Genomic DNA, 18,189 nt, shown 5'->3' on the forward strand with positions numbered 1-18,189 from the left:
AAAAATATGAAAATTAAATAATCTTGTGTGAATGTGATAGGTATATATAATAATTTTTGTCATATCAGTTTTGTAGCCCATCAATTAAAAAGTGTTACAGGAGGAAACATCCTAAATTTCCGTAACGTCAAAACAGTTTACGTCCTAATTATGTCTCCTAAATTAAATTTCATTGTGCCGTCTGAAATTTATGGCCGGCTATTACGGACTTACACCATTTCTCCACTCAACGACCCGTCAGACGAACTGACACGAGCCCGAACCGTGTTCCTAATTCATTTTGGGAAGCTTCGCCATTCGGGAGAACGATCGCACGCTTTTATTACCGCGGTAAATCCCGTTTTATATAGGAAACACAGCATTCCCAAGGCACAGTTACGATATACGTCGTAAAAAAATAATTTACTAGAACGATCTCGCGCGGCGCGACGCGGTGGGTGACGCTCTCGAAATGGGTTTACAGGTCTCCGCCGCGGTGGACGAAGGAAACGAGCAGGGCTTCGCCTTTTCGCGTCTCTCGCAATACCTCTCGTTTTTTCCTCGTTCGATTACGCGACGCGAGTGACCGAATAATAATGTGAGGCAGCGCTTCTTCTCGAGGATGTGGGCCACGGATAAAAATACGCGGCATTGCACGTGCGGGATATCGGCCGGGAAATAAAGCGTGGGCGACGCCGGCAGAAAATAGATTTTTGAGATTTCGGAGTGCATTTCGCGCTCCGTGTTGGCCTAACGCTGCAAGGTGGGGCAGGCTTTCGAAATCCTTCCGTCGAAGCGACGGAAATAAAATCGGCCGGATGACGTCCGACAGCGACGTCGTCGTCGTCGACGGGGACGACCGCGGTGACAAATGTCGGGTCTTTGATGAGGCCTGCGAGGCAAGGTTCACGCCGATGTAAGGCGCGGTATAATTGCGAAACTATTTTTGCGTCGCTAATTATTCCTTCCGGTGGCCCCGTGCGGGATAATATAAATAAAACCGCCCCCTTCGCGCGCGAAAACGCATAGGAGTGGCACGTTTCTGATACTCTTTTAGTGGTGCAAAACGGGCTGCCATCAATCATTCTGCAGAAATTGGTTTTATAATTTATTTAAAAGTGATCGAGACGATTGAGAAGAAATTGCAAAACGCACGTTAACTCCGATAATACAAGAATGCAATTTTTACAACGCTATTTCTGATTTCATGCATTATCTTATAATAAGGATAATTTTTACTCGAATTAGAGGAGAATAAAGGGAAATTATATAAGAAATTTTATTTATATCAATGTTTATGTTTCAAGTCAGCGCTTTAAAAAGAATCGCATGATTTTCCTTTCGATAACCCGTCGCATTTCTTGTAAATTGTGTATTCGTAGCGCTCCGAGAAAATCCCGACGGAGAGCATATAATTCAAAACGTGATCCTCGCTTCTTAGATGAGAAACGCGCGCGTGTGTGTGTGTGTTAAACGGTGCCACCGTGCAAACCGTGCGAGGCGTTGCCGCGGTGAGAGACCAGGTCCATTGTCATGTAGCGTGGATCACGTGAGATTTCACACACACGTACGCTCCGTGTGTGTGTGTGTGTGTGCGCGCTTCACGTGAAAATACAAAGGCGTCAAGTTTCGTAACTAACGAGAAGCGATGTGTCGGTCCTATTGTTAGAAAGCCAACCGTCTCCGGGGCGCACGAAAAGACGCCCATTTCGGCTTAGTCACCTTATGGGGAACTGACGAGATACCACGAGAAGTCGCAGGGGTCACCGTGTCGTTTCTCTTTCCTCGGTGACGGAGCAACCGGGGCACACAGCCCGTGCTAGACGAGCTGATCGGGAAGACGGATAACAGCCGCCGCGCCGGAACGAAAAGCTCTCGGATGCGTGAATGCCGATAACGACTTTCCGGGCTAACACAAACTGGAAGGCTAAATAGAATCCCTCGTTCGTGAATTACGATAAATGCTTGGCATCATGACAGAGAGAGAGACTGATGAGAGTACAAAGTATCCATTATGCTTTCAACGCGTAAAATTAATGGTTTACATTGGTTTATTGACACACACTTCAGAAGCGTTTAAGTTGATGAATTTCGACGTACAGTCCATATTCCGAACGTTTTCCTTGATATAAACGCAATAGACCATCGTACACTCGATTAACAATAAAAGAGATCAATAAAAGGAATCATACTTCAGTGCTTCCAATTTCTATATCTCGTGTCTAGTTTCGATTATTTTTACTTCTTCCCCGACATTTCGCCATCATTAGATATTATACCGGCGTCACGCCTGACGAAGGGCGAGACGGCGAGACGACTCTGCGAGCCAGCGACGAAGGCTATATGCATTTACGTCGAGGAGGATCGACGCAATAGACATTCTCCGTCATCCTTCTCCGAGGAGGATGCACCTTTCGTAATGCATCTAATGCGCGAGCATCGGACATCGGCATACGACTCTCTCCGTCTCCCTCCCTCTCTCTCTCTTTTTCTTTGTCATGCAATAAGTTTCGCGGCCGATTACCGTCCGTTCGGTACTTAGATCGTTCGCTCGCATGCACGTAGGTATCTGCGTTTCCGTTCCGGCGCGTTACTACGCGAGAGACGTGACGATACCCCCATACGTGAGTTATTTCCGCGCGGCACTCAACGAGCCGTGTCGCCCCGCCGTGTGTACGGCCGACGTCACTTCCGTCTAAGCAGGTTGAACAAACCGTCCGTCCGTCGTTTTTCTGGGCCCGGACGGCCCGAGATATACGCGCAAATACATCTCGCATACATGGAAGGACACTCGTTACGCAAGAGGAAAAAAAATTTCAGTTTTACTTCCGTCGAGTGTGTCTTATTAAAATGCATTTCTCATTTTTTTTTGCGACTTGTTTAATGTCTCTGCGAGAGATGCGTAATATTATTTTGTTACGTAAAACTTACGTAAAACTATATAAAATCATAATCACACGCGTAATTATTTTACATTATAAAAATTTATTATGCATTAAAAATATATGACTCGAATACACATATCATTGCCACTTTATGGCGCATAAAATGTAATTATACGTGATATAAAGCGACAGACTGGTCTAATGAACATTCTAATTCTTTACTGTCTTACAAGCAATTATAACAGACGCGCACAAATTGTAGTAAAATACTGTATCCATTTGTAAATGGACGTTGTCGGAATAATTGGTCGTGTTGGATTACCAATTAACCAGCTGTCGTATCACGCGATGGCATTAATTTAATTTACGACCCCCAGAAGAAAGCGGTTTGTCGCAGAAGGTAAATTCAGGAACTCCCCCTTTCACAAAATTAACATTGATTTTAACGCAGCTGTTTAGTTAAATTGCCCTATCTATGTATATCGTTCTTTAAGTGCGACCGATAAAGTCTCCAATTTAAGAGCGAGACTTAATACACGGTGAGTATATTAATTAAAATTCGGTTATAGATGCAGCCAAAAACAAAAACAATAAATAGAATGTTGCTCAAATCATAAAACAACGACCATTCCGTACAATATTACAACACGCCAAATTTTGAACATGATAAATTAGTAGAGTCTAAAAAAATATCTGAAAAATACAAAGTGTTGATCAAATTTATTTAATCTGCAAATATTAAATGTATAAACATTCATTGTTCCGAATATCCTTATACATGCAATGCATATATTATTGATAGTTTTCTGTAATAAATTCAGTAAATCCTATATATATGACTTGTATGTTGGTATTCATATTCGCAAATCAACAATACGATTTAGCAAATTGCAGAAACGAGCGATGCAATTGCCAGTTGCGCCATGAAAGAAGGAAATCGTGATGCCGGACAACGTCGAGGAAAAAGAGGTCGCGGCTACAAATTCAATGACGACCGGTTGATACGGTCGCTAACAGGGGAGCTTATATTCGATGTTTCGCGTAAAGAAACGACCGCGGCACGGCAAACCGTACGATCCTCGAGGGCTCGTCACTGAATCACGATTGTCAATGAAGAAATCCACGACTGCAGTTGCGACGACTGCAGCCGTGACTGCATAGCCGCTCAGCGATCAACGGAAATCCCTGGAATGTCGGTCTCCTCTACTTCTTCTGCCGTCGTCTCGTTCGCAAGTACGACGATAACATACTTTCGAATCGAGAATTTTAACTCGCGGAATCGACAATGCGCGGCAAGGAACGCGGGCCAGTTTTTGCTCGCACAATTTGTTCGCGCTCGTTTCTCGAAATGCAACGGCCAACAGTAGAGCGTGGAAAAAGTATATCTGGAGCGTCGAAAAGATGTGGTACCCGTGATAATATTTTATTCCCGACAGAATTCGTGAAACCGATTCTTAATAAAAAATTCCACATCTCTTTCTCTCGTTCTTTCTATAAATAAATCCAGGAAAAACAGATTCGTATCGAGTTTTCCTCAAGTCTATTTTGCGCTGACTGAAATGCTGAGGTCTAAGTTTAAAAATTCGATACACGAAGAGAGAATTTTTATCGCGTATACCACCCAGAGCGAACGAAAACATTCGGAAATCTAGGTCATCTCACCGCTCTATGGTGGTTGGTTCTAAATTTGGGCCGTACGACCACCGTCGTATTATAGAAGCTTGCGGCCTGTCGCGATCAGTGACACTCGATTTGCAGTGGCCTAACGAGTACGAATGGCCCGTCATTGTGTGGAACATATATCACGAAATTCAATTAGCCTAACGTCAAAAAACCGCCACTCAAACGGAGGCCACGGAGAGATATTTATGCGTCATTTTCATTAACGAAACGCCCGTCCAATTTTAAGAGTCAAAAAAGTAAAATAAATGATAGAAGTTACAGAAATAAAAATACAAATAGATATATTGAACAGTACGTAACGGTCATTCACATGTACCTAAGAGACTGCATGAATGTAACAAAATACCTATACTGAGAAAAAAATTGTCTACATTTTAGTAAATATTAGTTTGCATACAACCGTTACTCCATTTACTAAAATGAAGAAAAAATTTTCCATTTTTTCTCAGTGTATTAATATCGACTTAAAACCAAATTTTCATTATTTTTTATTTATTATGTAATTTATTATTTCCATAACTTTTTAATTTATTGTTGACTTAACTAACAAACAACTAGCAAGTGATATGTTAAATTCCTTTTGTATAAAATTACAAATCTGTATAAATCTCGCTTCCTCGAAATAGCAAAGGTACGACGACGCGATCAATGTATTTTCCTACGGAGATTCCGCGCGAATCCCCGCAAGAAAATCGCGCGATGATACTCCCGTCACGCCTCATTAATCCCGACCACTTCCATCGTCACCTCCATCGTCCCTTACTTCCGGTATCATTAACTAACGAGCGGTTCGTGGGGCGCCCTAACGGTGAGTAAATCCTCGTTTGCGAGAACCAGCTCGCCCGGTCGGTCGATCGATCATTCTAATCGCGAGGAGGTATTAGGACAGCGTCGGTTTCAGCGATAATTCTCGGCTTGGAACTCTCGTAGGAGTTTCTCCTGATGCGCGCACTGTGTGTAAATAGCACGCGGCTGCATCCGGTGTAACAGAGACATTCGAGTGGGAGTCAGATCGATACACGCGATGCGTTTCGATGCTGCGATTAATCTCGCTATTAAAAAAAATTACCATGTTGAATTTAATATGTGTGTTGCTTCTCTCTAATTTTAAAATAATTATATAATATATGACACATTATTTAGTTTTTTTTCTCTAAAATAAAATTTAATAAAGTTTACGATAATCGCGATTGACGTTAAAACGATTAAAGATTGACGGATTGGCCAGACTCCGATTTGAATGCTCCTACGTTTGCGTATACGACTTCGTTGCCACGCCAAGGCTTCGCGCACGACGACGGCGCGCGGCGCGGCGCGGCGCGGCGCGGCGCGGCGACGCGCTGTCTGCTCCGTCAGCCGTTTCTCTCGATGCTTCTCTCTCGACTCTCTCGCAAGAGAGAAATCATTTCGCAGCATCCCGCTCATCTTGTCCCTTTGCCCGAGGCGGTGGGTGCGTGACACTTGTTTAACACGCGTGACGTGTCCACATGTGTGTGTGTGTGTGTGTGCGGGTATAAACATTTCCAAAGAAAAACATAAAAACGGAGAAAATGCCGCGGCTCTTTTTATCGTTATTTATTACCATGAAAATGTCGCTTATTAGACGTTCTCTGAAATAGATCCAGAGAGTGTAAGAACGTGGTATAAAGAAAATCACAAGGTACACATTGCATTTCACATGAAATTACCGCGTGCAAAATTCAGGATTAAGGTATAATCGCAAAATGGACTTAGATTCTTAGGACTTTAAAATAGAGAGAGTTAATTAATTATTAATTGTGATTTAAGCCTGAAAATCGCCAAGCTTGCAAGTTTTTAATCCTGCGAATAGTCTTGGTATTTTTTGAACGTTATAAAAAATATCTCTTTGGAGCTTCATGTATTCAGAGACTGGCTTCGATTTCTGTCTTCGTGTTACATACCGCAATCTGCGGCAGCCGATCCCCGACTTTTAACATCGTTTGACGTAGCGGTTTTTAATCCGACAAGTACCCATTGGATTGCGATTAAGTTGCGGCGCGATACAACGGTTCCGTGCGGTCGTTGCTTAATTTAAACAACCGCAAGACGTATCGCGGTCTTCATCACAGTATGACTTACGCTAATTGACTTCTGAACGGTCCGCGATGGAGATTTATGGTAATATGCCGACTCTCGGCCGCGAGTGCTAATTGCTCGCGGTTCCACGAGCGGAGCAGTCGCGATAACTGCACCATGCACTTGTAAATAAAGCATCGCGATTTGACGGCGGTCGCCACCCATCGTCGCGAATGGGTGCATGTGGTTAAATACTAGAAAGAATCTAGCTTCTAACATGCCTGGAAAGTAGAGCCATATTGTAGAACTCCGTTTTTTTTTCCTAACAAACGACCAGTCTAACGATTAAAGCATTTTTATACCGGTATCCCTGCAGTTGTTAGGAGTTGATTAAATTAATATAATATTAGTATAATCTTATATTAGTATAATTGTCAGAGTTAATTAATAATTATATACTAATACAATATTAGTACAATTTTATAGTAGTATAATTTGTACTGTGATAATAGTATATTATTAGTATAATATTATTAGTAAATAATAACACATTAATTAATAGTGTGTTGTTATACAAGTATTTATAGCAAACAGTAATTTATAGAGATAAAGTACGACAACGAGTACATTTAGTTTCTAAAATTCTTGGAAAGAGATGCATTGAAGATTCCGTTATGCCTGGTGTTACAATCCAGTCCGGTGCGCGATTAAAAGTTGAGACCGTTTTCTCGGTAATCCTCTTCCGGCGAGCATGAGAATGGCGATTATGCTGTGCAGGTGCACAGCAGCGGCGGTCTATTAAAAACTAGATCCGCGCCGGGCGTGCACTTCTCGCGCTCAGATCGTTATAATATAACGGTGCGGCATAGAAATGCGCATATGCACGAGCGTGACAAGCGGACATTTATCCTAGCGCTAATGACCGTTTCCTGTCGTCCGATTTCTGCGGTATGCCACCGTAGAAACGCGCCCGCGTCTGCACGCTCGGCCCGATCGCTCGATAAGGAGTTCCCCGGGTCAGGGAGCTCTCGTCGTTGCGAACCGACATCCCGCTCGGATAATCATCGCCATCCTCGTCGTCATCCGAGGACGTGTACTTTCTATACACGCAGAGACCGCGTTCGCAGAAGAAATGACACGCTTTCGGCGCGGGTTCCGACGAATCGGACGCGCTAATTATCGAGCGTGGGTACTTTCCTCTCACGCGGCACCGTAGTGTAATTACGGTATAAGCCGAGCTGTAACTGGATTAATTTGCGCGAGAGATAAGAACATGAAGCTTGTTAACATCTTGGTTGAGTTGAGAGCAAGCCGTGCACCGCTGTCGGAAAATTTATATTACGCAGGATATGTATTTTATATGACGTAATTTTTTAAATATAATTTATATCTAGTAATAAATGCGAAGAAAGTAAAATATGTCTCTTTTAAATGTCATTTATGTATGTTTACGCTGAATGTCTGCCGCGTTTATGTTCATATAAAAAATGTGTTTAGACTGGTATTGCAGTGCATTCGTTTATATTAAAATATTCATTTTTATATATATTTAATATAAATTATATTACATCTAATAAAAATATCATTTTTATTTAAATTAAAGAAAATTAAAAATTCCTAAAAGATTTTACAAAACAGATTCTATTTTTGCGATATACAAATATTTAAAAAAATATTTAAAGAATTATAAGAAATTGACAAAAATACTTTCCACATGAAAGTTGTTACGAAGTAAAAATCGACTGCAGATTGATTGAAGAAACGGTATATAGAAGGAAGTGTGCGGTGAAACCCAGAACACAAACGTCGAACACGAACTTCGGCTTAATGAGACGTATTATATACACTTTGCGCTGCGAACGAACGGCGCGTTTTTCCGAATACATACATAAAATTTACGGTGCACCGACCGTCGTGCCATGGGAAAAAGCGCGGCGCGCCGATACGGGTATCGGCGGTAGAAACGGGGCAAGTCGCGTTCGCGTTCGCGCGAATTTATGGCAACCGGTTTGCGCGATCGACGGAGGAATGTCGGCTGTCGTTTGCGCCTGTCAACTCGCGCGAGAGAAAGAGACGCATCGTTGTCGTCGCTTCGTTCCCCGTGTCGCGCCTTCCCGACAATCCGCGGCACTTTTCAAAGAGAGACAGAGGACAGAGAGAGAGAGACAGAGAAAGGTGACGATGCCTCGGAAAAACCGCAGATAATGATCGATATTCCCTCGAATGCTGGAGGGAAAATACGGTACCTTCGAGTCTCCATGAATCAGCTATCTCTATAGTAGGACAATTTAAGTTGTTCATCGTTAACCGTTCACTTGTGACTCGCATTCACGCTCAGGTATGCCTGCAGGTATTATTATCCCGACAGAATGATCGTATAATGTCAGATGGGTCTCGAAGGATCGGAATTTATTCATCCACGTCAAGAATATTGAAACGCCTTGATCCAGGAACATATGGCTGGCATAAAACGCGAACAAACAGTGTTGTTCACTTTTCCTTTTGCCTTTACGATTCCCGGTTACGATTCCAGAACGAAATTACGAAACTAAAATTACGAGAGATCTTATCATGGAGAAATGCGAGGAGTCTAAGTGGAATTATTTCAATTAAATTATTTTAATATACGTAAAACGATATACCGTATGCAGTTTGAATAAATTTTATAACTACTGTCAATCCTCTATTAGCCGCACAATGTTACAAAAGTTCTCGGGTATTATTACTGACTACCGTGTGCCCTGCCAATGGTGTGACGACTGCGATATGCAGGTGCGACGTGCATGGAACCGTGCCGCGCAGTCTGCCAGCACGGCGTTCTCCGCGGTTGCGTGTACCGAACCTGTTTCCAGGTTTTACGCACCGGCGAAGCCCACGCCGGCAACCCGGGTGCATACATGTATGTAATTACGTGTACCACCACTCCTTCCCCTGATGGCTGAACGCGTTCTGAATGCGAGAGAGCGTCCGTAACGTTTGGGCGGAAAGAAAAAGCGTCGCATTACATAGGAAAAAGGGGAAACCGACGGAAAAGGGGCGGCCACGCGTAAAAAAGAGAAGAAGATAGATCAGAGAAGGCAAGACACGATAGAAAGGAAGAAAAACTTACAGACGGGGTGTAGAGAGCAGGAAGAAAAGGAAGACGCAGAGGAAACACAGACTTAAAGTGGATAAAAAGAAAATCAAGTGAAATAAGAAAACCATGTGCGGACGCAAAAAACTAAAACCGACAAAAGAAAAACGAGGAGAGAGGTTCGTGTGAGGAGAAATCTACGGTGATATGGAGGGAACGAAGTGAAGTAGGAGAATGGGGAGAAACTGAGAGACAGCGAAGCGCCAAGATGCGGAGAAAAAAACGGGAGAAAAAGGGGGAGAGGCAGTTGGATAGATACTATATTTTATAACGACTTTCCTGCCCGGTAATTAACCGTTTGCCAATTAATGAGTCGGCCGCGAAATCCCTCACTATAACTCGGACTCTGCCTCCCTCTTTTTCGTCCGCGATATTCTCGCTTGTGCGAGCACATGCATGTAATCACGGCACACGTGTGTCTGTGTCGCGGTAAAGGCCTGCATAAAAGCTGGCCAACGCGCCGGCAAATAATTACTCTCAGCTCTCTTGTTGTCCTCCTGTATATTCGCGAGGATAGGACGTCGATGATACTTCTACGTGTCTCTCCTCTTCCTTCCTTCCTCTGTTCAGCATTAGCATGCGCTCGTTTAACGTGATTGCAATTTTCGTGCTCCCCGTAAACGCGAGTTAACAAGCCAGCAATCAATTTAATTTGCCGCACTTTCTAAAAGTTTAGAAGTTTTGCCTCATATCTGCTGTGTATGTATTAACTGAAAGATAGTAATGCATGATAGAATTTGATTAAATAAAGGATATATATCGAGTTGATATTAAATATATCCTTATTAAATTATTAAATTAATAATTCTACTTTATTAAATTAATTTACCGTGACATTAATAACAATGCACTTTAAAAAGAGCTTTCCTTCATAAATGTTAATATGTTTGTATTGTGTCATGTCCATTTACGTTTACATGACACCTTAAATTCAATTAAGATAACAGCAGTTGCAGCATAAAATAATATCGGTTCAATAATTAATTCGGAAATTACGATTTTATTACAGAACATCAAGCCACACGAATCTTCCTAACGCAACCTTATGATAAGCACAAATAGCTTGAGATACGCTCCCTCTAAATGGCTCAATTTATTACCTTCATCAGTGCGAACGGCGTAGCTCCAGAGAAGCAGCAATTTTCAAGAACCAGATCGAAGTAGGGCACGAAAACATGGTCGATCGAGCACAATAATACGACCGCTGTTAAATCGACCCAATTGCCGCAAATTGCCACTTTCGTTGATTCGACAAACACAGGGATCGAGAGGCGCGCGCGCGCGAGAGAGATCTCATTTTCGGCGGTCACGGGCGCAGAGAGTGAAAGCTTTTATTAATAACAATTATAGGGAGGATCGAACGAAAACGACTCGGACCTCCGGCGAGAGAGGAAAAGGGACCCCGATCGTCTGACAGGGAAAGTCCCGGATATCTACTACTCCTTTACACGAATGTACGCCGCCACGCCGCGCGCCGCGCCGCGCCGCCGCTGCTACGTCGCTTTACCAAATTAAGTTACGCGCGACGCTCGCGTATAAATTATTCCTATAAAACGCATCAGTCATTCCTCTACTTTCTCTTGCCCGCGTACTTATATGCGTTACGCACGCGAAGATTCGGCCGTAAAGAAATTCTTTCGCATTTCCATAATCTTATATGGAACTGACGCAAGCATATTCTATAGTATCGTTTGAAAATTCGAAGTCACGCTATTGCGGCATTTCGGATTATTGATCTTTGCCTCCGGGAAGATTTCATGACTGAAGAAATTTCCTCAGATTCTAGATTCATTACACAGCAAAGAAGAACGAGAATATATTTCAACGTAAAACGGGAGGGACTATCGCACGCTCGTCTGTCGGGAAAATAAAGACTACGGGAAAATGCGAAAATCGAACGAATCTATTCAATGCAATCGCGCGTGCAGTCGCGATGATTCCACGGCGGATTACGTTATTGTGGAACGAGAGCTATAGGAACCTCGTCACGACTCGTTCATTCAGTCACGGACAATGTTACGTGTCGCTTCCTCGTATCGATCAATCGCGCGCGTTTCGCAAAGCACGTTTCGTACCAGAATCGTTTCGCGAGAACGTCAACGCCGGAGGGCCTCCGCTCCGCCTTTTGCTTTCGTAAGGCCTTCGATTCGGTAGATCATTACACTTCACGTGCGCACGTCTCATCGGGGCGGCTAGCTTTCACCCGATAAAACGCATTATACGTCGGTCAGTGCTTTCCATTCGGAGTGCAAGGTCAACGTCAGCCAAAAATTTTATTTAAAACGCCTTCTGGCCGGAGAGTTTAATTTTCGATGTTGTCGAGATAAAGAGAAGGAATATGAGGAAGCAATAAAGATACTCATCTTTATCTCAGAACATTATATATTATATATGTTGAATTTTATGCGTTAAACCTGCTGGTTCTCTTAAATTTTTTACACACCGCAATTATACACGCACATACGCGCGCGACTACATATTACATGACTAAAGAATACATGTGAAATCTTCTCTTGCAATTTTCTGAAAGAAGCAAAAAAATATCTTAATGCTTTAATGCTTTAAATTTGTATCATCTCATATTCCTACAATTTTCTCACCGCAAAGAAAAACACATTACGTTAATTGCTACACATCTTCATTATCACGAAATAGCCCAGAGATAATTTTAATAGTATGTCAACACGCGTCGGCACGTCACACCCAATTCTGGCATTTTGTAAACTGATCTTACCTAATGCGTTACGAGGACTATGTAAGCGTAATATACTGGCCGCATGACGAAGGTGAGAGCAATTTAGCAGCCGCGGTCTAAAACGGGCGAATAAAATTACCTGGCTCGAGCGAGGATCAATGGGCCTTGGGCGCAAATCAGGTCAATGCGATAACAAAATAGTAAGACATAGGCAGAAAATAAAGCGCCTTAGGAACTTGGCACTTTACCTCACGGTGATATTGCATCGCGGTATTTTCTGCTCGGTATATTTCGATTAATCTCAATCCAGCGGCTATAAACACCTCCACAACGTTTCATTCACCAGTTGGAGGTCGCGCGATCTAGCGACAAGCATAACTATCGATTCAAAGTTTTACAGTCTTACAATTCTGGAATTTAGTTTCTCATAATCCTTTTTAGAATATTAACATTTCGGAATCTGAAATTTCCTAAAAAAGATTCTCTACTTAGAAATCTTCATATAAATATTCAATTATTTTCACACAATCTGGAGTTTGTTTGTTTTGTAGCAAATAAGACACTAACAAAGCGTAACTTTTATATTACAGTCTCGATATTTAAATTCAAGAATTATATTATCACTTAAAAGTTTATTTTATATGAAAAATATTTACATTTCTTTGATTAAAATCGTATGCATTTCGTTTAAAGCACGAAATGTTACACCGATCGTATTCGACGTATGCACAAAGCCCTCATACGATAATCTTTTGCTCAAAAAGGCGACAAACCGACACTCATCTAATCGATCTCGCAATACGAGTATCTTGCGAGTCACCGTAGCTACAAATTTGGCAAGACTTTCGCGCGTCAGCGGCGACCAGACGCTTCGCGTACATATCCGTTCGTACCAAACGCGTGCGCGTAAAACGCGCTTTCTCCCCATCTAAGGACATTTGCTTGAAAAATCCTTATGCCAGTTTACTCTGCGGTCCGTTTTGCGCACGGTCGCCAGATAAATTTTCTATTTATTAAACATACAACCGTGCGTAACGATCCGCGCTGGCTTCCGGTAAGAGCTCGCCACTTGTCGCAGTTGCTGCTGGCAAACACGCATATATGCGCGTGAACCCTTTATGGGCATGAAAGTGGTCGATCATGCTCAGTGCCGTAGTATCATCGATCGATTATCCTGAAGTCCTTTTTAAATTTTAAATTAGCTACGGTAGATCCCAATGACACAAAATAATTCTTGCTTGGTAGGACATGTTATATATCAGAAACGAAGACTTTTAGGTAAAATGTTACAGATGTTGGAAAATATCTTAAAAATAAAATCAACACTTTTAAAAATATGTGCAGTCTTAGTAAAAACAGAGTTTTAAATATCGCAAGAAGACTGCAAATTTAAAATTTATTTCGAAATTATCGTTCAGCGTATCTGGGATGTTGCGGTACGAATTGACCTCTCCGCCATTCGGAGCAACTCTTCCGAAAGTTAAATGTCTCCCTACAGAAAAATTGGCATACAGACGACCGGATAATAGCCTGCTTTCGGTTCGTCACGCGCGATAGAGCAAACTCCAAGGAGCTTATCGATGGATTGCAACCGGCCAATCGATCCATTATTCATTGCTGATCTCAAAACCGAGATCAATACGCGATACGATACACAAATCAATGTCGAAACTCAGCAGTCTACAAAGACACGATCGATATTTGCCATGATATCTCTTTTGTGGCATCGGCATACGTTTCTGTACACGTGTACAAATCCGAGCGATTCTCCTTTCGCGATCACACGGATAGATCCACCGCGATCTCGGTCGGGCCGAGCCGGATCATATAATTGATTTAGACTTTCGTCGAAATGCTTTTAACTCTGATTTGCGATGCGTGCTCCTTCACCAGAGTTACGATAGTGAACGCTTCCTGCTCTCTCTCTCTCCCGAGAGCGGCCCAATAACACTCCCACTCGGTAATTCGCACAGATTGATCTTTACGATCACCACCGGCCCGTAGATTCGCTGCGCTTATTTCGGATTAGCTGTATTTAATCTGCGTGGTACACGACGGTGGAGTCAAAATAACATGATTGTGGGTCATCGCACTCCGACCGCTCACGTATATACGACTTGGATCTTACCGATGTATGCGTAAAGTAAAATTCGTACAAAAACACGAAGAGACGCAGAAACGCTTTTAAGTTATAATTCAACTAGCTATATTTAGATAGGTAGATTTTTATCTCCCAAGCATCCGATTAATTGAAAGTAATATCGAACTGTCTCCGAGTTGCAATAATGATAATATTTTCGCAGTAATAAATAACATGATAAATTTTATAATTTTAAATCATTATATGTATCGGTATTTATTGCCAGACGTCGTTACGATACATTTAATTGCGTATCCAGCGTGCGCTTTCCAAAGTAATTAACTACGAATTTATTTCCGTCACGTGACAACTGTTGATTGCTATTCCGTTCATTTGTTCACCGTTCCACACAGATAATCGTAAGAACACAGTACACGCGGGTGCTTTCATCTAGTGCATAACAATGACCATATGTGTGAACGTGTCATAAAAGTCATAATATGTGACTCAAATGTCGATTTGTCATAGATTACGAAGCAAGAATATGAGAGTGGCTATAACGTCTATAATCGTATATATACTCCTTATCGACATATTTAACTATTTTATCTACTTTCTTAATTTAATCTTCAAAATTTCATTATTAGGAAAGTATTATCTATCATCACGCAACGTGCTATTTATTATTTATATCATTACATATAAACTCAACTAATTAAAAATTTTACCATTTTAATTAGAAAACTGATATGTTAAATCAATGATAAACATTAATAATAGAGAAACCCACGCGCGACGTCACAAAGAAAAATTGTAAAACGTGACATTTGAATCGTTTCCACCATGGAATTCTAAGAAACATTTAAGTACCCTTGTCTCCTCTAACTGACCCCGGGCTCTAATCTGACATTTCCGTCTTGAGGTCTCCTCTAGATCTCATCGTCTATCGGGAAATTCTCAAGAGAACGCTCGAAGAGAGAAGATGCGACGAGAATTTCAAGGAAACCTTTAAAGATGGAAACTGCGAAGAAAAGAAAAATAAGTTTACGGAGGAATAAGGCAAAAATAGCATAAAAGTAGCGGAATCGAAATTATTCCCGGAGCAAATCTCCTTATGAGAATTATGTAAAATGCGGAAGTCAATAGTATAATAAAATTGGGCTTAACTCCAATGAATTAATTGAACTCTCATTGAAATTCCTTGTCGCATCTCCGTGTATCCGCGCGTTTGCGCAACGCTTCCCGTACGTGCTCCGTAGTCGAGTAATTCAACGTATATATACTCACGCTTTTGCTGTGGCTCGTGCTGTGGTGCGTGTGATGCGTGTCGAGCTTCATATTGGCGCAACGATTAAGGGCGTGCAGACGCCGGAAAAGGCTCTGCAGCGAATCGGCCTCGAGGAAAGGGTGGTCCTTGGCTACGCCGGAAACGTCAATCGGAAACTGATAGTCTGAAACACGAAGACGGACGATCGTTAATTTTCGTTTCGCATACTCGATTATATCGCGCTCGAGATTAGGATAAGGTATCGCGCTTACGCGCGCGTATTTACGTAAACGAAAAAAGTACGTCGTAGCCGATATTTGATATAATGTCAAAAACATACGCCGTATCAGCCATTTGTTTGTTTGTTGCAACGGCACATTCAGGGTCGTTCGATTATCGAACGATGCTATAAACGCGCACAGGTATACGCCGTGAATAGACCAAATCCATGTCCATTTAGTCCGCGGGCATTAATCTCTTCGTGAATCCGAGAAGAGCTTATCATATGTTGATTGTGCCGTTGTCGCGCGGCTCCATTCTGCTTGGTTTTTTTTGTACAAAACGTTTAAATTCAAATAAATAACTTAAAACGTACGTTTTGTTTTTACGTGATTAGTATCTATTATGATATCCAATTGAATTTTACAATATCTAAAATGTTTCTGTATAATTATTAATACATAGTATTTTCCCATAAATTTAATTAACTATTTTTCTAATTGTGAGAAAAAATAAAGAAAATTATGTTTAAAAAATTGTAAATATGTAAAATTGTAATTATGTAAAAAAAATATATAAAATAATATACGAAAACTTTTAAATTCTATGTAGTTACGTTGCTATCCGTTGTTACGCACGAAAACTGTTAAATGTCGTAGTAATATGGCTTCAAAAAATACATGCCATAAATGCTATTATTAACATTGACGTCTGTTGAAGCTGTACAACGATCATTCAACAATTTTTGTTCGCAATAAAAATTGCGAAAGTTATTTCAGATTCTATATAGTTACATAATCCATTTTGCACGTAACAAAAAAGCTGTTACAATAATATTAAGTTTTTGTGAATAGAATATCGGCGTTATTTTTTCTCATTTTCTACTACACTGGTAGTGGCGGTAAAAAAAAGATTCACTCTTAATGATAATAAAAATCGCGATTTTCGATGGTGGATTTTGCTATCTCTCCAGAATTTCTTCGTAAATATGTCGCAGTATAAGTTTGGAAGATTTCTGTCACGACTTGCGCAACGCTGGCCTAGATCTTCTGAACCAGATCTCGGCTCTACGATCTTTAACCGGGATTCCGGGATCTTTAACCTAGGATCGATTCGTCGATCCCCAAAGTAGAACGACTCTTCAATAAACACGGCGAGCGTTTCCGTGATATCGAACGTTTTCCGGTGAAAAGTATAAAATATATATATTTGTTATATTAAAAATATTATTCTACCTGATTCATCTGTTCGCACAAAATGCCAAGGAGGAAGGGAGGGCGTTGCCATAATGTTTCATTAAGGTTTCTCGCAAACAAGCTTGGTAATTAAAAGAAATTCCGCTTACTGTAGAAACTATAAAGCGCACGCGCATGTCAGCCACGTTTATTTTCACTTATTAAAGCGTAAATATGATTAACGACTTCGAGCAGTCCCTGATGTTACTTGATAGCGGATAAATTAACCAGTTATCTGCTCTACGTACCGACGTTGTACACACTTCGCTTCCTCCTTCGGAATGCTTAAACGCGCATCCGTATTTTCCAATCGTTAACATTTCTTCACGCCGTGTACAGCTAGAAGTTTTTGCAATACCGTAGGTACATCTCGAATACGATAAACGTGTCGTGTAACACCTATAAACCGTCCGTAGCAATTTCCACCTTAGGTTCACATTATCATTCACTGCATACTGATATTTGACGCGTGTACCGAATGTAAAACATATGCTATTGCAAAAACTCCCTATCGCTAGAAAATTTATTGAGCTTCTCGAAGTAGTATGAAAGTGTGAAATATATGTCGGGACTGCGATATGGCAGGCAGTCTTGCATTCTAATAAAGCCTGTCGACCGACGAGAATATAGGATGATGCTTGTGTCAATGTTATTCAATGAAGAATGATTTGATTCATTGCGCATTGCATATGTGCATATCTTTCGTTTCTTTATATCTTTCGCCATCTACGCATCAAACGGTATACTTCCTAGCAACGAGATCGTTCGCTAAGGATTTTATGATGCTATCGGTAGATTCACGTTAATGAACGGCGCGCTTCCTGGATGTCCTAATTACAAACTAATCACGTTTTACTGGGAAATTTGCTGATCATGTACACACGGTGCTCGTCTGATGAATCAATTAGCGCGCGAACTTTCACTCGTCGAAATCAGCAAATACCGATTTGTTTGTCGCTAAAAACATGTTACTATT

The 18,189-nt window shown here is 41.4% G+C and overlaps 1 protein-coding gene across 2 annotated transcripts in view; it reads right to left on the reverse strand.

The window, feature by feature from the left end:
* The window catches only part of Cv-c (crossveinless c), a 207,842-nt gene that overhangs the window by 7,475 nt on the left and 182,178 nt on the right, over positions 1–18,189 (reverse strand). For both annotated transcript variants that reach the window (XM_071786013.1, XM_071786022.1), the window contains exon 10: positions 15,780–15,943. In XM_071786013.1, the coding sequence (XP_071642114.1) occupies positions 15,780–15,943 (164 nt within the window). The remainder of the gene's footprint in view (positions 1–15,779; positions 15,944–18,189) is intronic.

This window comes from Temnothorax longispinosus, chromosome 1 (assembly GCF_030848805.1).
Source record: "Temnothorax longispinosus isolate EJ_2023e chromosome 1, Tlon_JGU_v1, whole genome shotgun sequence".
Lineage (NCBI taxonomy): Eukaryota > Metazoa > Arthropoda > Insecta > Hymenoptera > Formicidae > Temnothorax > Temnothorax longispinosus.